General features: G+C 38.8%; 2 protein-coding genes across 2 annotated transcripts; both read left to right on the top strand.

Annotated features, from left to right (window-relative positions):
* Positions 1 to 411: 411 nt before the first annotated feature.
* Positions 412 to 16,896, top strand: tmprss5 (transmembrane serine protease 5). Its single transcript, XM_023272018.3, has 15 exons — positions 412 to 720; positions 7,137 to 7,207; positions 9,968 to 10,244; positions 11,208 to 11,346; positions 11,704 to 11,784; positions 12,910 to 13,023; positions 13,389 to 13,524; positions 13,758 to 13,871; positions 13,979 to 14,022; positions 14,206 to 14,368; positions 14,483 to 14,667; positions 15,522 to 15,620; positions 15,739 to 15,881; positions 15,991 to 16,143; positions 16,700 to 16,896. The coding sequence occupies exons 1-15, from the start codon at positions 412 to 414 to the stop codon at positions 16,706 to 16,708; spliced, it is 2,037 nt and encodes a 678-aa protein (XP_023127786.2). The 3' UTR covers positions 16,709 to 16,896.
* Positions 16,897 to 16,970: 74 nt separating this feature from the next.
* pih1d2 (PIH1 domain containing 2) lies at positions 16,971 to 21,208 on the top strand. The gene is made up of 5 exons (XM_023272029.3): positions 16,971 to 17,423; positions 19,754 to 19,874; positions 19,955 to 20,194; positions 20,330 to 20,604; positions 20,747 to 21,208. The coding sequence occupies exons 1-5, from the start codon at positions 17,241 to 17,243 to the stop codon at positions 20,879 to 20,881; spliced, it is 954 nt and encodes a 317-aa protein (XP_023127797.2). The 5' UTR covers positions 16,971 to 17,240; the 3' UTR covers positions 20,882 to 21,208.
* The last annotated feature ends 41 nt before the right edge of the window (positions 21,209 to 21,249 follow it).

Below are 21,249 nucleotides of genomic sequence, written 5' to 3'. Positions count from 1 at the left end.
GTAATTTTGATACATAATTTCCTCCTATTACAAAATAAATTGGAACCCAAGATTGACTATTTGTATTCAGATTTCACAATTTTAACGTCAGAATGCTGTCATTTCAAGTACCACTGTGATTTAAGTGTCACTGAACATAATGTCACTCCTACTTCTATGACAAACGTGAAGTTTTTTTTGTCGAGCAAATACCTTTTCAGCAACACATAAGCATCGGTTTTGGGATGTTTTACGTATTCCTTGAAAAGATACTTATTGCAAAGCATAACTGTCCTAATTTAACATTACTCACTTTACAGCATCGCAAGTTTTGCGAAACCAATTGAGCTCAAGCCTTTTCCACGTATAAAAGGTGACTCTAGAAGCACCCCAGGGTTGGATTATCACTCACATCCCCTGGGAGTCACTGTCATGTGCTGTAACTCTTCTCTCTACAGCCTCCAATGCCCTAATTCAACCCCAACATTTGACTTTTACAGCGCCGCTCCAGCCCTGCCCACCATCTACACCGAGACAATACCGCTGATCCCTCTTAACAGTTTATTGGCTCCTGCCACAGACCTTCACAGGCTCAAGCTGTTTATAGAGTTTATGTATCATCTGGGCTACTTGCAGACAGCTGGAGTCACTCCAGGCTCTGTGGTGACCTCTGATGGCTCTCTGCCAGAGCCACAGCTGGACTCTGCTTCATCCCAGATGTTAAAGGAGTCAATACATCAGGTCTGCTCCCTGCACTACTCAGTGAAATGGAGATCTTTCTTTTTTCTTTTTTTAATTACAACAACTGGCACTGTTTACTGTACATTTATTGATGCTGGATTAAAAAAGGTTATCGCGCCAACGCAATACTTTCCTTCGGTTTCCTTTTCAGCGTTCCTGTTTTCCCCCATAAAGTCCCCTGTGAGTGGGCCGCGAGCGTTTTATTGTGTAATCTATTTTGTAGCTATAAGACTTCAATCCGGTCAGCTAAATTCCAGCCTGAAGTGTTTACAGTGCCTCTCTATAATGATCACAGGCTCTTATTTTCTAGTGCTTGTTTTTTTTGTCTCTTTCAGTTTCATCACAGGGATAATTAAGTTTTTTTTAGTTGCAGTATGTGAATCCATTCAAGCCTGTCCACCACACACTGTGAATGTATGTGTAAATGTTACTGATGCTACAGAAGAAAAATATTTACATTTGATGAAGTTGAGGAGATATTTTGTAACTGGCAGGTCTTGAACATTTTGTTGTTTATGTAGCAGCATAAAGGTTGTAGCTTACAACTAATGGATCGCTCATGAGGTGGCAAGGCCAGTTTAACGGGATCACAATATTAACATTAAATAAATATCATCTGTTTTCTTTGTTTTGATTTTTTGTGGAACCTTTTCATCTCTGGAACTTTATTCAGTTAAAACAAGAGTAAAAGCACTATCTGTTGTATCCACAGATCACAGACATAGAGTCCCGACCACAATTTAAACTTATGAAAATATACAAAAGAAGACGGCTTGAAAAATATAATAATACGGAACAGTAAAGGTGGGGTTTCTAAAGAGGTGTGAAAGCACGGGGTTTTATGCAAATGGCAAACAGTAATGTATGAGACGTATGGACATGTAGTGGGTAGGAGATAATAAGTTAAACTCCATCCTATTTGTTTCCAGACATTAATTTAGGGTGCGGTTTCTTTGTTTGTTTTGTTTCTCATTTTGTGTGTTTTATTTTCCATCTCTTTATTATTTTTGCCTTTATGATTCGTGTGGTGTGCCTGAAACTAACCAACCAACCAACCAACCAAATAAATAAATAAATAGCTGTTTGAATGATTCCACAGTTTTCCGTCCTTTACGCTCTGTACTTCAGCACAGTCAATTTGAAACAGAATGAAGCAAACTACATTAAAGTGCCAAGTCTCAGCTTTAATTCGATTAGCTTTACAGTGTATGCATAACTGTGTGGGAGGTGTAGCTCTTTAAACACATACTGTCCGAAGTTTAAAGGGCTAAAAGTAATTTGCGTTTTGCAGGAAACCTTTTGTGGTGAATGACTGAAGTCTTATGAAATATAAAACAAATAAAAAACGTTCTGTATCTTCCCTGTTGATGTTCTCTCAAGTCTTCACATCAGTTCCTGCTTGTTCTCACTATATTAAGTCTGATCTTCAGCAGGTTAAATATAATCCAGTGAAATGAGGGCAGATGACTCAGCATCAACTTCCATCATCATCTTCCACTTCTTCACCCTGAAACGATCCTTAGTTACTTTGTCTATAATGTTTAGGATAGTTGTCCAGAAGTGTTGCTCAGTGAGTTTTGATGCTTTTGGCTGAATGTGAGAAAACAGAACTCTCCTGTAAACTACTGCATTCATACTGTTCCCTCCATCAGCTGTGAAGTCATCGATAAATGCCAGTGTGCCAGTTCCACTAGCAGTCATACATGCCCAAGCCTTAACAGAAGCACCTCATTGACAGATGAGCTTTATGTTGTGACCCATTTCTGTTTTTTTTTCCTCCACACTTTCCTCTTTCCATCATTTTGACAGGGTCTGATTTTTGTTCCAGGACTATAATAGTTTTTCTTTTTGGTGTTTTTGCCAACTGCAGCCTGCCTTTCTGTTTTTCAAGCAGAACTGCGGTTTGTATCTTCTGTTAAATCTACTGAAGTGATGATCATAAGGTCTTCTTTTGATCATTGACAAGGAAACATTCACGTCTACATCCTGGAGGGAATTCTTCATTTGCTGTGCAGTCATAAGGGACTTTTCTTCACTGTGTCAGTGATTTCTGGTCATCTGCATGACTTCTGCTCCTTCATCCACCATCTCAGTTAACAGTTTCTAGTTTTTCTTGCTCCGTTGTGCTTTTTTAGAATGAACCCAACTGCTGATTTTGGCAAACAAACTATCTTTGATGAAGTTTTGCTTTGTTAAGCCTCATTATTATCTTCTCCATTTGAATTTTTACTTCTTTACTCCTCATATTGACAGAGAACTCCATATCAATAAACTCTGTGCCATCTGTGAGCTCCTTTATGCCCAAGAAACAATTAGCAGACAAGTGTCACATCTCCTACTTAAGTAAAACTACTAATGGTACACAGTATAACTAGTCTTTTATAAGTAAAGGTCCTGCACTGAAATGTTAATGAAGTAGAAATGTATTATTATTATTATTATTATTATTATTATTATTATTATTATTATTATTAAAGTATTATCACGAATATGTACTCTTGGTCTTAAAAATGCTAAGTAAAGAAAAATGTCCCACGTGATTGATATACTACTACATATTGTATCATCAGATTTTTTTTGTTGCATTTCAAGGTGGAGCTAATTTCTAACCATTTTGTATCCAAATATAGCTACTGATCATGTTCACTGTGGATCAATCTGCTGATTGTTTTCTCCATTAATCGGTTGATTTTTGTAATAATAGTGAGAAATATGTCACAAGTGCTCTGGATGATTCTCTAAATGGTGGTCAATTTACTGCATATTGACGAATTCATTATGTATTTAATGTAATATGTATAAACTGTCTGGTAGTTTCATTAAAAACAAAATACTGCACTTTATAAATTCTTGTGTTTTGTGTATAAAAATCATAATTTGTAAAGCAGTTAAAGCTGTCAGATAAATTTCGTGAAGTAAAAAGTACAACTTTTCCACTGAAATATAATGGAGAAAAGAAAATACTCAAAGTAAAAGTATCTTTAATTTGTACTTTACTTACAAAAGTAAATGTTCACATTCTACCTCTACAAGGGTTCAATCATTTCTGAACGCCTTGATCTGGGAGGTATTTGTTACTGAACACAGATGCTGGAGTTTGTTCTCTCATGCATCATGTTATTTTTTTATTATTGTTATTAATTCAAATTGAATGTGCCAAAGCACAGAGCCTGAGGGACAGAGGAAAATGTATGATCTGGACAGTTTTCTGGTCTGGGATTATGAGGCAGAGTGCCATCAACATCAGAAATACATCCTGAGAGATGAAGGGCACCAAACTTAACCTCTTAAAACTCTTGAACATGAAGAAGTCATGACTGTTTTCTGACATCTTTAAAGCTACAACTTCATAAACAATCAGTAAGTTCAGCTGCAAATGAGTGTGTTCCTAAGATATGCCAGCAATTAAAGAAAATTAATCAATGCTAAAGAATTGATACAAGAGCTGGAAAATGGGAGAGAAAAAAATCTATTAGTACATCAACGTGCCATTTTAGAAGAAACAACCCTGTGTAATTTATTTTTTATAAAGGATATTGTTTACCAATAATGTGACTCATTTGAAATGCCAATGGCCACAGCTTTCCAAATCATCTTCAGCAAATTAATGTATAACCATCAACTTTCAGCAAGCAGCCTACCACACTGAAAATTTCAAGTTTTTGTAGAGGATTTGGCTCATGCAACAGGTACAAATACCATATTCTTCACTTAGCTATGCCCAAGATGACTGCGATTGTTCTAAAGAAATACAAAAAACCTCCAGTGTTTTCCCCTATACATCAGAATGATTGTGAGGTGCAGCCAGATCATTCTCTGCTGCAGAATAGTCTGACAATGAGAAACTAGTTTACCAGTAAAATTCAATATTGATTTCCCTACAGTAAAATGCATTATGAAATAAATGTACATATTCATTAATTACTCATTTGTTATATTTATCCACCTATCGATTGATTAGAATAATTACTGACACCATTGTAAACTTTGAATTTTTTAACGGTTGAATCCTTTCTTCCATCCATCATACCTGATATTCATGGCAAATCAAGTTTCAGAAGCTATCAACTACTCAAATCAAAACTAGAGCAGATGGGGGGTAAATTTCTTGTTAATCCATGTGGTCTGAAGCATGTTTTTTCTAACCTTCTCCAACTTTAATTTCCAAAGAGATAAATTTAACATTAAAGCAGACATATGACTCTGTGAAAAATGACTATCACCTGAAACCCCTCCACCTCTGACATGAACCCCGCCTTCAGTGCATGCTCAGCAGAGGAGCAGACTGAGTGGGAGCTGGTGTTAATGTAATCTCTTCTGTTTAATTAGAGTGAGCGTGGTGGGCAGCTAAAGCAAACCACATTACCCACCATCTGGTGGGGAACATTTCTGCTCTTACCCACCCTCACTATCATTAGCCTCTACAAGACAAGATACAAACACATACATGACAGCTATTTATTCATCCTGCCACTTTCAATACAGACGCAACTGCATACCATTTAGCGACTATGATGAGGCCACACTCGCGCTCAGACCTGTCACAAAATCTATTGTTCCATAATTACAATATGCTGCACAACAAAACTGAAATAGTTGTTGAAGAATTTAACCATGAGAGCCACAAATTGTTTTACACATCTGCTCTATAGAACAGTGTCTGGCAGTTTTACTCAGACATTTCTGCTTCACTTTTTATCAACTGTGACCTCAAACATTGATTAAAACACATCCGACATAGTGAGAAAGGAAACAGGTCTTTATATATTTAGAACTTGCATATGAACATGGGATCTGTGAATATTTCAGCAACTTTTGCAGTGACTTAACTGCAAGGTTATCCTCAGCTGATCCTAAAAGGAGGTCTTTAACTCCACCACAAGAGGGCAGTATGTTACTACAGCTCAGACTGCAGGAGGGCTTGAGCACAGCGGATTTACTGCTCCACAGAAGGCAGAGCCCACTGGCAGAGAGCGAAACCTGGCATCAAGTCAGTGTGTGTGTGTGTGTGTGTGTGTGTGTGTGTGTGTGTGTGTGTGTGTGTGTGTGTGTGTGTTGATGGGGGATTCATAGATCTGCCCTCACCCTGTGCTGCATCATTACCTGGACAGCTTACAGTGTGAACACATGACTGTCATGACACTGCACACATGCAGAGCCAACAGGCTCAGCCATGCTTTAGGAAAGGTAAATGTAGTCATTTCTAAACATATAAATCTGATGCAAATAAGCAGTTTACTGCCCACAGCCGTATGTTTTGGACCTATCCTGCAGATGGAGGATTTTTTCAAGCTTTTTCAAATGTACCGAATGTGGCGCTGTTATTGATCCTATCCCCTTGGTGGTCATATTTGAGGTGATCTAGCCAAACTGAAAGTGTGGCTTTTGCTACTCTGCCAGCATCACAACTGATCCTTCTCAGGTGGAAAAAGATTGTGCCATCATCTCAAACAATGGCTGAACAGCACAGCTCAAACTTGTACAGTTACAGCATGAAGGCTGAGCAGAAAACCTTTCCTGTCCTATTTACAAACCTGAGAAAAATCCTTATTAATGTGTCCAGTGTGGCAGATAGGCCCATTATCTGTCTTGATACTACATTTTTCCTCATAAGCTGATTTAACTTTGTGTTGAAAATACAGACTTAATATATAGCTGTGTCTACACATGCAAGAGCAACAGCAACAGACATTATCAACAGTTTAGAAAATGTAAATTGTGTTAAAATGTATTAAAATACCGGTCAATCAAATAGGCAATTTTTACAAAAAGATTCTTCGTCAGGTGTGTATTAGGGGTAACAAATACACATATACAGGTTTGTTTTAACACCTTAACATCACATGCTGGGAGTAAGAGCGCTTAAAAACATCACAAACAAGCTGAGAAATCAGAATAAATAGGAGCAAACTAATTAAACCTGTTGTAGAATGTTCTTTCAAAAAAAAGGATAAAAAAACCACTTTCCATTTTTATATATTGAACAGCATTGAATGAACAGTCCAACATTGCTGGAAATATGCTTATTCACTCAACACCTTCATATGTGTGTCAAATATGATGTTGCAGCAAGGAGACGGTTAAATCCCTGCTTTTAACTAAACTCTCATTCATTATCTCTTTATACAGCTGTATCCCATTATGGACAGTTGAAGGTGTGACAAATGCATTAACTAATGAATGTTTATACAGTGCTAATAAATGCTAAACAGGGGAATTTAAAGTGTTAAAGATGTAACATGTTAATTAGTGAGCTTTTGAGGTACAGGGAGTAAAGTTTTGAAGCAGAGCCAGGTGAGCTGTTTCTCACTGTTGTTTCCAGACTTTCTGATGCTCACCGGCTGCTATCTTCAGCCTCCCATTTAGCTGACAGATATGAGAGTGGTATAAATCATCTAATTCTGCTCCTTTCTCAGTTCAGAGACATTTCAAAGGAAGACATATGGATCATCACAGGTGGTATTCAGGAAGAGGTGTTCGAGTTCAGGTCTGTGGAAGTACGTCAGAGAGAGAGAGTGAGAGAAAAAAAGCTTTAATTGGTGCATTTGGATTGTGTCTTTAACAGGTTCCACTCTGAACTACCTGCATCTGTGGCCACTACAACCTATAATGTGTGCCTCTACTGAGAGGTCACAGCCAAAAGCATTAAAGGCACAACACTCATGGCAGCCCACGCATAAATGGTTCATTTTTTAAATGCCTTGGTGGACTGAACTTTGGCAAAAAAAGCTGTTGAGGCAAACACTGTCCAAACCTTATAAAAGAAGCATCCCTCACTTCTGTTCATTCAGAACCTACTGTGGGGATTTCCGAGCAGGGACCGAGGGGCTGCATCTGATGTTCAAGGTCTGGACATCGGACAGAGGGCTCACATACTAATGGGTGAGATAAGAGTGCAAGCTGATCAAATCTCAGAACACCAAACGGGGAGAGAGCTGCACCCTCAGAGCAGAGAGAGAGGGATAGATGCAGCTCCAAGCTGGGCAGCAGCCAACCTCCTCACAGTGGAGCCTCAGACTGTGATACATGAATAAATGAATGAATGGAGCCCACACTGTGGGGCCACTGTTATTGTTATGGCCGCACTGGAGGGATTTACTCATGAAATTTAAATTTCTGATCAAGAGATGGGCACGAGCCAAGGTCTAGTCGGTTACTCAAGATACAGACATTCACTTCAGCTTGGTGGTTGTTTCTTATGATATTAAATGATATACTAGTAGGTGTATATATGATAAAAAAAATAAATGTAGTCTTAAACATTAGCCCCAAATAAATCCCAACTTTTACTGTTAAAATTGGTATTAAAAGGAGTGTTTATTGACCTTTGTGATCATTTTGGGGCTCTAGTTTGAGCTGTTGTGGAATTGCACTTAGTTATATTAAGTTAGACAAAATATAAAACACAATTCAGGTTGTAGCTGCTGTTTGCTCATATTATGTGTATATAAAATGCATGAAAATCTTGACAAATGTCCATCACAATTCCCCATTTTCCCCACCTGACTCCTGAAATTGCTTTTTTTGTTTGATCAACAGCACATACGCGTTTAATTCAAGTCTTCGTATCTGAGAAGCAGGAAGCCGTGAACATTTGGCATGTTTGCTTGATAAATGTCCTAAGTGATTGCCTAATTAAGAAAATTACTGTCCTTTCCTTTTGATTACTGATTAACTGACTAATTCTTTCAGCACCAATTATGCAGCACCACAAACAGGAGCCACTCAAATGACCATAAAGCCTCTCAAAAAGAGTTTCAGCAGAAATAAAAAATAATTTATTTTATTTCAGTGTTGCAGTTGGCCATCTCTACTCATGTTTTTTATCACGGAAATTACTATTTTATCATTATTAAATTATATTAAACAATCAATTTCCAATATAAATAGAACCAGAATTAGGATAACTGTCATTTAAGTCTGACATGGCTGGTTTATTTAACTGCTTTATTGCGCTATTTCACTGACTGTTTATAAAGGAGCTGTAGCTAATAAACTGAGAGTCAAATGGTCTAATAAAACCATGAAGCACAATGTTGGAGAATGTTTACAAAGAAGAAAAGCATCACTTTAAGTTGCAGAACATATGACCAAAATTATTTGCAATTTTCTTTTTTTTTTTTACTATCATAATAGAGGGTTACAAAACAAGGAATCAAGCAAGAAAAAAGTGGTCCAGAAAGATTTCTCTGAATGAAAATGGCTTTATTCATCTTCTTCAAATAATTTCTAGCAAGTGAATGTCAGGTCTGTAAATTACTGTTTACCCAGCAGTCTGAGAAAATGTATTTCGCCAGAAGAGGGAGACATTAAATCTTTATGAAAATGACCACACAACAGCTATGTTCTTTCTGCTCATCTGTCTGCAGTAGAACAATTTAGCGCTATGCTAATATTATCAAATATTATTAACCTCTCAACCCTGGTGATATGAATTTCAGCTGCTGTTCCATCACATGCAATTTACGCCTCTGCTGCAATGCTTATTACTCTGTTTGATTTCCAAATAATTCCATATGACACCTGTTAGATGAGCCAAAGAGATGTGGGATGGTTTTTGGATTCAGCTTTGACAGTCAAACGAGGAGGAATCTTCTTCCTGGCAGTTGTTCCCATCACCTGGACTCTGGCTAATGAATATCCAACACCATGTATAAGAGATATATATAAATAATTCTCGCAATAAATGTTCCTTTAGCTACAAGTTCTAATTAACTCTATCTTTTTATTAGCAATCCAATGCGTCTTTCAGGAAATGAAGCGGTGGTAAGCTTTGATCTCCTGTCTGACGGGGTTCAAGATATTTTTTCACATTTTCAAATAGCACAGATCCTTCTCATCTCAGTTGTTAATTATTTCTACTATTTTTAGAGTTAATGACTTCATAAGGTCACGCAACTCACATTTTTCAACTGTGGTTAAAACTCAGATGATATCTGAAATACAGAGAAACAATACTGACAAAAAAAAATCTGTCTGACTGCAAGCCGGTTAAAAGAGAGAAGAGAAAGTCTCATCTGTCAGCGGACAGACAGAACAGACTTCATTTTGAGTGTTGAGCGATGATAGCTTTGGATTTCAAATGATGGGGATTGACATGATATGAGACTTTTCAACAATCTGCAATAATGACCTTTTCTCAGAACCTACAAACTGTCAGGTAATAACATGTCTCGGGTGAAAATAGACAATCTTTTGGCACAGGTAAAAAGTGTTACCTAGCAACCCCCCGGTGTCCTATCAATAGTCGGCTTGGAGGTATCTCTGGAGATGCTCCCCCCCTACAAAGACCTGGTTCAGCTTGCTTCCACAGGCCCCATGACCCCCCTGGACAAACAACAGCCTCATTCTCTACACCGCTGCTGACCTCATTGTCTCTTTGTGAAGGGAAAATCCAGAGTTGCATTCTGTTAAATGGCAAATGGTGCATCAACCGCGAGCGGGACGGACCTCTAGAGCGTCGGCCTACAGATGAGCACGGATACCGCTGCCTTTTCCTCAGGACTGTACGCAAGGAAAACATGGTAAGAAAAAGGGAGGCTACAGATTCACTGCACCTTGCTCCATCTGTCTAATGTATGCAGGATGGGGAAACAACACCTTTCTCACACTGTCACCTCTGCTTGCAACCTCACAAGTTTCTTTACATATGTTGTTTTCACTTCGACAAAGCTTGCATGACAGTTGCTTCTATCATCGTGCAGAATGTCATAAATATTAAAAAAAACGCAGACATATGGAAATAAGAGAGAAACCACTCTAGTAGAAGTTTGAAGTGAAATCTGCATGTAGCTATTAATAAAGCTTGAGAGTGTAAGTGAAGGCGAAAGTGTATGAAGGGTTGTTTTCACACATAGATATGATGGTATATATATATATGTGTGTGTGTGTGTGTGTGTGTGTGTGTGTGTGTGTGTGTGTGTGTGTGTGTGTGCTATGTTATGCTAATTCCAGAGGCCCAAATTACATGTTTAGCTACATTCAAGTGCTCCTGCAATACATGAGAGATAATGCTATAGCATTCATTTAGATGGATTTTGTACTGTAATTGTATAATGCCAAGCCTGCATCTAACATCTATGAAGGGCCTTATCAAAATTACTGCAATATGCTCAATTTATAGAAGCAGCTGCTACTTAGACATTAAGCTCACACACACACACACACACACACACACGCACACATAGACCGTAAAATATTCCTGGGAACAGATGCAGAAAATGTGCTTGAGCCTGAGTGTTGGGTTATACAAGACACAAAGCAGATCTGCCAAGATTTCAGATCATCATTGAGGAGATATATAACACACACTTACACATCTGGACTGGTCAGAGGTTGCTAATATTCGGGATCTCCTAAGGAAGTTGCTTCATAGGTTGATGAGCTGATGAGCAGTTTTTTGTGTCAAGCAAACAAACTCAGCAAAACTTTATCGTACAGGAATGACGTGTAAATGAAGCCTGACATGCTTCCTGTAATTCTTACAGAGTCTCGATGGAGACACATTATCAGTGATTGAAAACCCGGTGGCTGTCAGCCATCCTTTTCACTCAGAGAAAGCAGCAGGAGTCACGGGGACCAAGGGAGTCCAGGGCTGGTTAAAAGGCATTCACTCCACGACTCACGGTAAGCTCCAGTGGTGCACCACCCAACGGGCATCAGACATCAGACTACAACAGCAATCTGGCTTCATTTCTGCAAGAAACAACACTAGCTGTTGCCTGGCGTGTGAAGGCCAATTAAGACTGAATCAAAGCATCTGCACTGCAGTGACGGACGTGCAGCAGTGCTTTCTTATGAAAATGCAACCAGATAGATTGGCTTAACCCTTTAGTGTCGAGTATGTATAGTGTAAAGCTTTTTAATTACTGACTGTGTCTTTGCTTCAGTGTGCCATATTTGTAACAGCTGACATTTGCCAACTCTTCTCATCTCATATCAGGGATCAAGACAGACTAATTCCAGTATTAACTGTTTCTTTAGCTCACAGGCTGGTGAAGCTGCTGGCAGCGGTGTGTGCAGTTGGACTCCTGGGAGGCTTAGTTGTAGGTGTCTGGTTTCTAGGTGAGTCACTATGTCTGAGAAAGAATCGCTAAATGAGCTTAGGAGAGATCAGGAAGTGGAAACAAATGTGCCAAAAAAGTCTTATTAGAACTACTCAAGCCTCCGTATGGTTGTAGGTCAATGCTAATTAGCAAAGAGCCTCATTTATTCAATATCAGTATTCGGAAGATTTAAGAATTTGCTTGGTCAGAGCACATCAACACATCAAAGTGCTTGTCGCAATTTATTAAAATTCAAGACAACATTCTCAAAACTTAAAGATATTCAACACATGTTAGAGTAAGACAAGGAAACGCAGAAAATCCTCCATCAAATTTGGATTATTATTGCTTAATAAATCACTAAAAAGGTTAATTCTTTATCAAATTAGTTGATAGCAGATTTTCTTTTGACTGACTAATCTTACAACTTTACTAAATTATCTTTACAAGAATATATTGTAATATGGTCCCTCAGATATATATTTTGAATGAATATAAATATTTCTGATTAGGATACAAATTGAGCAGGACATTTTATAGTTAAAAATAAACTTGGACAAACTTTGTAATGTATGAACTATCTTTGTGCGGCTATTTCTATTACAAATTGACCACTATATATACTAATACAGATGTACCTGCAATTAGCCAGTATTGGATGATACGCTGGCCAGTTTATCTGCTCCGTGGTTCCAAGTCTTTAACGCATTCGTTATTCACATTTTTAATATAATAAAAGGATGCAAAGGAAAAACAGAACTCTGCTTCCTATATAAGCAATACTGTGTCTCTCAGAAATAAGAATCTCTAATAACTGAAATTATTTTATAAGATTTCATCAAAAATGGTTCATTATAGTTCATTAAACAGGTTTAGTGTTTTGGATGTTGGGTTTTACAGAAAAATCAATTGAAAGAGGCAAAACATATTGCCAACTTTTGTTTTGGTTAGTGTTCTATTCTGATTAGCGGTGTTTCTAGATATGAAAATATTTCATTACATTCTCCTCTGCAGAGTGACATTTTATTTCTCCAGATGTTGGTCTGTTCTGGGTACAAATTCAGAGAATGTGGCAAAATGTTTTTGCTGCTTGTCTTGCTGGCTGATTTAAAGATTTATCAACTACATCTTTATCTACACTCAGTCAAACTTCTGCTAAGGCCTTCCTCCTCCCAAAGTCCAGTGGGTCTTGGGGATACGAAGGAGACGTCGTTCTGCAATGTGACAGAGGACATTTCCATCTCTGACCCCAGGAAAGGTCTGTTTCCTCCTCTCTTGGTTTTTATTTGCTTCATGGTTTTTTGAATCAACAGAACAGGACCGTGCAGTTGCTCAGCTTATTGCGATGTGATTCATCATACCGGGTCATGGGTCACCTCCGAAGTGATTTTTAGTTCAGTAAATTTAATATTCAGCAGCTGCTTCCTGTTGTCTTTTCTTCACTCATGAGAGATGCCCACTGACTGACATAAAAACATCACACATAATGATATGTCTCCATTGACTAAATTAGCATAGATCCTCGTGTTTCTTTCTCATCATTTCGCACTCATAGAAGAGGCTTGTTCATTACTGTTGACTGAGAGTTTGTCTCTGGAGGGATTTTCAATCAATCAGGTTCAGTGTTTTACAGAATCAGCCCAGAGAACTCTCTACTGGAGATCCAGCTGGGGAAGCTGCCCACCTGGCTGCCAGTGTGCTATGAGAGGTGGAACTCTTCGCTGGGAACACTGGTCTGCAGGCAGCTGGGTTATCTGAGGTTTGTCTGAACTCCTGGCCAGATCTCACAGCACCTCTTTATAGTAATCAGCCTGATTGAGACCTGAGCGCTCACTCATTAACTTACTTTAATATTAGCCTGCTTTACTAAGCTCGAAGGCTTGGCTTATTTATGATCTGTTGATACCTCATTTACAATCTTGTTTCACACCTTATGAGTCTAAATTATCTTAATACTCACTCCCACCCATTTTGTATATGTTCTCTTGTCAGACTGACCAAGCATAAAGGAGTGAATCTAACCGATATCGGGCCAAACTATACAGATGGCTTTATACAAATAACCTCAGAACACAAGAGCAGTCTGGAAAATATGTGGCAGTTCAGGTAAGGCAATTTGTCTCAGGACATCATACTCATAATGATGAAGGGAAAATTGTGGCTACTCACACATTAATTATGCATCATTAGTTACCCAATTTATTTTCATTTAGGGGGAGCTGTATCACAGGGAAGGTTATCGCTTTGCAATGTTTTGGTGAGCAGATTAAACTTAACTTTTAGTTTGACTTTGCACCTAACACAAAGCCCTGTGGCTCTCACCTAATTCTTGTGAAAAGCCTCACATCAGAAGCAGAGTGAATGATGACATTTGCTACAGTGCTTTCTCACTAATTCAATTCAACTCTTCTTTTTTATTGATGAATGGATCTCTGTGTAGAGTGTGGGACACGAGCTAAGCTGCCCAGGATAATCGGGGGAGTTGAGGCCACGCTGGGCAGGTGGCCCTGGCAGGTCAGCCTCTACTACAGTAACCGTCACACCTGTGGAGGCTCTATCATCACCAGTCAATGGGTAGTAACAGCTGCCCACTGTGTGCACAAGTAAGGCTGCTGACCTTACCAGGCATTTAAAGGTTGGAGGTTACAGCAACGACGAAGGATAATAATCGGTCTGTTATCAGTATCTGCTTTCTCTTTTCTTTTCTCAAATGCCAGCTACAGGCTACCTCAGGTCTCCAGCTGGGTGGTCTACGCTGGCATTGTGACTCGCAGCTCCGCTAAAATGGCTCAGCATACAGGATACGCTGTGGAGAAGATTATCTACAACAAGAACTACAACCACAGGAGCCATGACAGCGATATAGCACTGATGAAGCTGCGGACGCCGCTCAATTTCTCAGGTCTATGTACTCACAAGCTTTTCACACAGCATATGAGCTGAGCAGCACTAGAAAAATGCAACATATGTTCACCCTGTGGCCTTAATTTACCTATTCTGATACATTTCAGCAAAGATGTCCTCAACTAGTACAAGCACTCATTCCAAGGTGTGTCAGGTGTACTAACTTCTGTATGATAATGATATGCACTTTGAATCATAAGGATACAAATATAAGCTGCAGCATAGGATTAAATCCACCTCTGCGTCGACGTCTTACACAATCAACTCTTTATAAACATTCAAATGTATGCATACGACCTCAACAAAGCTTAAAGAAGACACCTCCAGATGTTTGAAGGCATTTAAAAACTCCCTGCTTTAAGCAACAATTCCAAAAATCCAGAATACATCAATATGCAAATGCTCTTCATTCCCGAATCGCAACTTCTGCCCACAAGATGACACCTACTTCGGTGTATGTGCATTTCAAGTTTCAATTTTCCACAATAACTTTCTTTAAGTTGCATACAGGACCACAATTGGCCTCTGTGTTGTAAAGATATGCCTGTTCAGTAGATCAGATTTAACATGAGCACAAAGAAACAGCAAATAAATGGGAAAACAGCATCCTAGTGTCACACACAGTGAAGCCTATATATCCATTGAAATAATAATAATAAAAAAATTTTTTAAAAATTTTGGTAAAAGGTGATTTTAGGGCTGTACCTGACCATGTAAAAAGTAACTATAGAAGACAGGGACAAAACCAAATCACATGGGAAAAAGTTTGTCTTACTAAATTAAACCAAATTATCATGTGGTAATCTGTCACATTTGTTGTGTTAAGCAGAAAAATTCCTTTTTACCTCCTAGATACAATTAGGCCCATCTGCCTGCCTCAGTACGACTATGATGTTCCAGGAGGTACACAGTGCTGGATTTCTGGATGGGGATACACGCAGCCTGATGGTGGTAAGACGCTACTGCACTGCTCCAAAATAAATTTAGCTCTGCTACAAATCAAGCAGGTTGACAGAGTGTGTCAAGTGCATTGACAGAGCCGCCCTTACATGTGTGTTTTCTCTCCTAGTTCACTCACCTGACACCCTGAAAGAGGCGCCAGTTCCAATAATAAGCACAAAGAAATGTAACAGCTCCTGCATGTACAATGGAGAGATCACGCCACGGATGCTTTGCGCCGGATACATGGAGGGAAAAGTGGATGCATGTCAGGTGAGATGCATGTTTTGAAGACTACCATGCAGAGGTGTTTTAAAGATTTATCCTGTCTTCTGTTATTTGCTACAGCTCTATGAACAGTGTTTGCGTCTCACCTCTCCAGGGAGACAGCGGGGGTCCTTTGGTTTGTCAGGATGAAAATGTGTGGAGGCTGGTGGGGGTCGTCAGCTGGGGGACGGGATGCGCTGAGCCCAATCATCCTGGGGTTTACACCAAAGTGGCTGAATTCCTGGGCTGGGTCTATGAAATGATTGAGGTAAAAACACTTTTTTAAAATTCTGCTGTGGAGAGTAAACAAGCATTTGTACAGAAAAGCATCATTTTTGACTTTATACTCCACTACCTTTATCCAACAGCTGTAGATGAAACATATACATACAAAAAACCTAACCAGCTTATTAATTATTATGTATTATAAATGAGCAAACTATATACAATGGGTTAAAGTAACTCCACCTGGGCCTTCACATTAAAATGCTACTAATACAATACACAATGAATCAATAATAAAGCAAAGCCAACACTCTGACAGGTCGATTTTACTTTCGCACATCTAATTTCAAAACCATTTCCTGACAATGCTTATATTCAATTAACTTCATCAATGCAGGATACTTTACTTCTAATGGAGGATATTTAAGAACAGAGATACTGATACTTGTACTTAACTACCAATTACGCCACTGCAACAAGCAATTACTAATTTCATATACTGGCAATACCATTATTTCTGCATCAGGAAATGGACAGTCCACAATGGAACATAATTAAAGCTTACACTGATTACTCATCATGATTCTGTCTCTTTGCAGAATTACTAAGGAGGCCTCACAAACCACAACAAGCAGAGGATGCCACTGATGTAGCTGTTTGAAACATTAAAAGCTATAGTCGTACATTATATTTTTACTTTAAATGTCCGTTATACAATGTACACATACAGACACACGGGAAAATACATTTCTATGTTATATTTTTCATGTATTAAATATAAATTATGCCTCTTAAATCCCTTTGTCGTTTCTGATTATTGAGCTGTTGTTCTGCTTTTCGTCGCTGGGGGGCATCTGTGTGACGTTTCCATAGCAACTGACAACATTAGCCAAGCCAGCGTTAGTTGTTGCATTAGTTTGACAGAAATCAACTAGCTTCTTATATTTATGGACTATAGCTCAATGTTTTTTTGCGACATTTTAACATCGACAGTATTTTCTAACACTATAGAGAAGCTGGATTTCTGATTTTAACGCCCAAACGTCGGCGTTTCTCTTGTTATTTTCTTTAAAAAAAAAAAAAAAAACAGCTAACTAGTTAGCATCTCTTTAGCATTATAAATAAGGCAGTTACCTGAACATGTCCTCCGCTGGCAGTACAGAGGATGTTCTACAGCAGGTCAACCAGCTCTGGTCCATGCTGGATGATCTCTCTGAAAATGACCCTGCTGCTTACCGCAGGTTCATAGAGAAACAGATGAAGGAAGGAACAGAGTTCAGCTCGCCGCCTGAACTCCACTCCTGTCTGCGCACCCAAATACTGGTGAGTCTCGTCGGTGGCAGCGGCTTAAAAACTGCTAACTACTAGTTAGCTTGACTCTAGCTATGATAAGCGAATTGTCAGCAACACACATTTAGCGTTTAAGCAAAGAAGACACGGGTGTGTCTGATTGAATAGCTCCGTTTAGGTGTGCGGGGCCTACAGGTTCATACAGGTGTTGTCCACCATATTCTGTGACTCACTTAATAAGTTCAGCCACCTTGACAGCAACGTTATTTTAAATTTAAAGTTATAGCGCGAGACTTTTACGTATAAATAAGTCTCTTTAAACAACTGACGCCCATCAGCGGCAGGTAAGTCTGCCTGTTTTACAGCACACCTGAATTTGAAATCTCAGGCGACGTTCCCGCGATGGCGCACCGCCAGTGACGCGTTTTCCGTCATCCAGCAATGATTGGTTTCCAGAGCGGAACAAGGAAGTAACCGTAGACATTTATTTATGTGTTATATTTATCTCATGATTTGTAGTTATTATTCTTTTTTTCGGCTTAAAATCAATTTGTTCTTATCGTACAATGTTAACTTTTTGTATCGTATGTTTAACTGTTATTATTGATATGTTGGCTTATTATTTCAATTTTAACCCGAAACTTCTATTTTTATGTAGTACCTAAGACTTTTAACTATGTCTAATAGTTTTGACTTACTATCTCAAAATTCTGAATTCCTTTCCCATGATTTTGACTTTTTTCTTTTTACACCAGACACATGCTTCCATATACCAAGCAATTTAAATTAACACAATGAACATTAATGGACAGTACTGAATAATTATATTAAAAGGGATACATACTGGTGCATTATGTTGGAATGCTGGAGATGTTCTCACATTTTTAAGTTAGCAATCAAAACTTTGGCTTATTGTCTCTTAAATTTAAGTTATTTTGTTTTTGTTGGCATATAATGCTAACTTATCTGATCATTTTTACTTTCCACTGTTAACATGTTGACTTAGTATTCCAGTCTTAGCCTAATACCTCTAAATTTTCGAGTGGAATCTCAGAATTTTCGCCCTGCGATGGACTGGTGACCTGTGCAGGGTGTCCCCTGCCTTCGCCCCAAGTCAGCTGGGATAGGCTCCAGCTCCCCCACGACCCTAATGAGGATCAAGCGGTGTATAGATGATGGATGGATGGATGGATCTCAGAATTTTGACTTTGTATCTAATAATTTTTACTTCGTATATCAAAATAAATTAATTTAAAAAATGCAATGACAAAACTAGATCTGTGTAACTAAAGCGAAGTCTGATATACTGCGGCTTAAGAGCTTCAGTGTTGTTGAAAATCTGCTGAATACACATCAGTGAATCAGTGAGTCACACTGTTGGACTGGGTCTAAAGTTTTTATTATTATACTGTACATTACAGTACTGTAGTTACTAGTTAGGACAGTCAGCATATTAACAGGTGAGGGCTGAGTGATACACTATTATGCACCATTGCCGTAGTTACACACACACACACACACACACACACGTGTGTGTGTGTGTGTGTGTAGGGAAGAAACAATAGCGCTACAGAGATTGAGTACTAAAGCAGTAGTAGACTACAGCAACTACAGTAGGAGTAAGTTTAGAGGGAGTCCAAAAAGGTTTCTTAATGCTCCAGATAAAAAGAGTCTCAGCATTCAGTCTTACGCTTGTTTGTATAATTACATTCACTACCAGAAGGTGCAGACAAAAGTCCCACACTGCAAGTTTAAATACAGAATGCACTTGGGGAGCAAGTGTAACCAAAAAGTTTCCCTGTACAGTTTTTGTTTTGAATGTTATACAGAAAAAAACAAACAAAACAAAAACGACTAAGTACAGAGACACATTTAGATAATTATGATACATGGACAACTCTACTATTTATGAAATTAATCTGGCAGGTCATTAAAATATTGTGACCCCATTTAAATATAACATTTACAAGTTTTGTAACTGCTAATAAATTAAATATATGACAAAATATGACCAAAATGTTGCCAAATCCTTGTCTTCATGTTTCTTATTTTATCCAATCAGCATTTTAAACCCCAGGTATAGTCAGTCCAGTATGATAAGGAGAAGAAAATATGTTCTATTTTCAGGCCAAAGTTTGTGTATTTTGACTAAAAATGTACTTAAATAATGGATTCATTAGTAAAGCTGTCACGAATTAAGCTTTGGTTGAAAGACTAACTGTTTAAGCTCCGTTTATTCTTCCATGCATGGCACCAGACTTTTACTACATTCTGCAAAGCTTTCAGATCTGTGTCCATCTATAGCTTTGAAGAAAGGTTGGGTTGTTACAGATTTTCTGACAGTGCATCTGTGTCCTTAACAGGAACCAAAGAAAGGCTGGATGTACATTAACATATGCAGCTGGAAGCGTGTGCCTGCACCTCAGGATCCCAGCAGGCCTTTACCTGTGTGTGCAGGAGAACTGAAAACAGGCACAGATGAAGGTCAAATGCATCACACACTGCAGAGCTAGCCTTTCTGTTACATGATAAAAACAAGAATACTGATAGTTTTTCCTCTACAGGCTGGTTTGCTGTGTTGGATGTGGCTTTAAACCCTGCAGTGCTGCAGGAAAGCATGGAAGAGCAAGCTCACATGAACCAGGTTTATATGCAGGCCCTGAGCTTTGCCCAGCAGCAGCATGGGATGAGGTTATCTCAGCAATACAGTGTCGTAAACTGGAGCCCAAAAAGTAGCCCAGATGAGCTCCACCGCCGGCTTGGGTTTCAGAAGTGGTCCAATTCCTCCAAACAAGCAGACACAGGTATAGCAAGAAGTATTTTACTATGATTAACTGCCACAAACCTTTCAGGTTGGAGCTATGTTCCTTTCCTCCTGAAGGTAAATTATCTTTCAGCTTTTCCCAGTTTCTAATAATCCTTACTCCTCCTTTTCATAGCTGGTCAGACACCAGCTGCCCTCCTGCAGCAATTCTCCACTCTGCGAGCAAAGAAACAAGACGAGGACTCAGCAGCCCAAATTATCCATAGACCTGCAGAGCACACAAAGAAGGATTTGATCCAGGTCATCTCTACCACTTTTGTGGAGCCGCAGAAGCCAGACTACCAACTTGAGGTGAAGACGGATACAGCAGGAGCTGCTCGCAGCGTGGAGCTGACAGTGGAGCTGCCAAAGGTTTGCTCCATGTCAGAGTGCCAGCTGAGAATGTCTAAGGTTTGCGGTTACACACTCACTTCAACAGTTATAATGAACCACTTTAGAATCCAGCGCGTGAGTGCGTAGCTGGATGTCATAAAAAATACATTATTGGCCTGTAGTGGGTCTTAAAGTGTGCTGAATGTCTTTCTCTTTGCAGGACGACATCTTATTGGAAGTGGAGGATGTTTACTATTTGCTTCTGAAGCTTCCAAAAACTGTAAATGAAGACACAGCATCTGCCATCTTTAATAGGAAGAAACGAAGGCTTACATTGAAAGTGGATGTTTTGTGATCATTTGCCTTAATGGAGAAACAAATGTACCCAGAGGCGAGGAAACAATTCTGACATCGAAAATACCTCAAAGTAAATAATACAAGCAAACTAAATTCCTTTTATGCAATGGGAAAAGCATTGAGATCATATTATTCTGTGAAGGGACCCATCCTCTGCCTCAAAACTCAAGCTAACAAACAAGAAACAGCTGCCTGTAAATGGATCCATTTCCAACAGCAAAATATTTTTGTAAAACAAATATGTGACAGTGTCCCTTTGTGCCGTGTGGGCTGATATGCAGCAGCAAATCTAATTCTTAACCTAAAAAAAATTAATTGACTTTAATGGCAATCTGTGGATTTTGTTTATAAATGTGTGGGTGTGTG

The sequence above is a fragment of the Amphiprion ocellaris genome, chromosome 7 (genome assembly GCF_022539595.1).
Source record: "Amphiprion ocellaris isolate individual 3 ecotype Okinawa chromosome 7, ASM2253959v1, whole genome shotgun sequence".
Classification (NCBI taxonomy): Eukaryota; Metazoa; Chordata; class Actinopteri; family Pomacentridae; genus Amphiprion; species Amphiprion ocellaris.
This window is presented reverse-complemented; position numbering and strand designations above follow the sequence as displayed.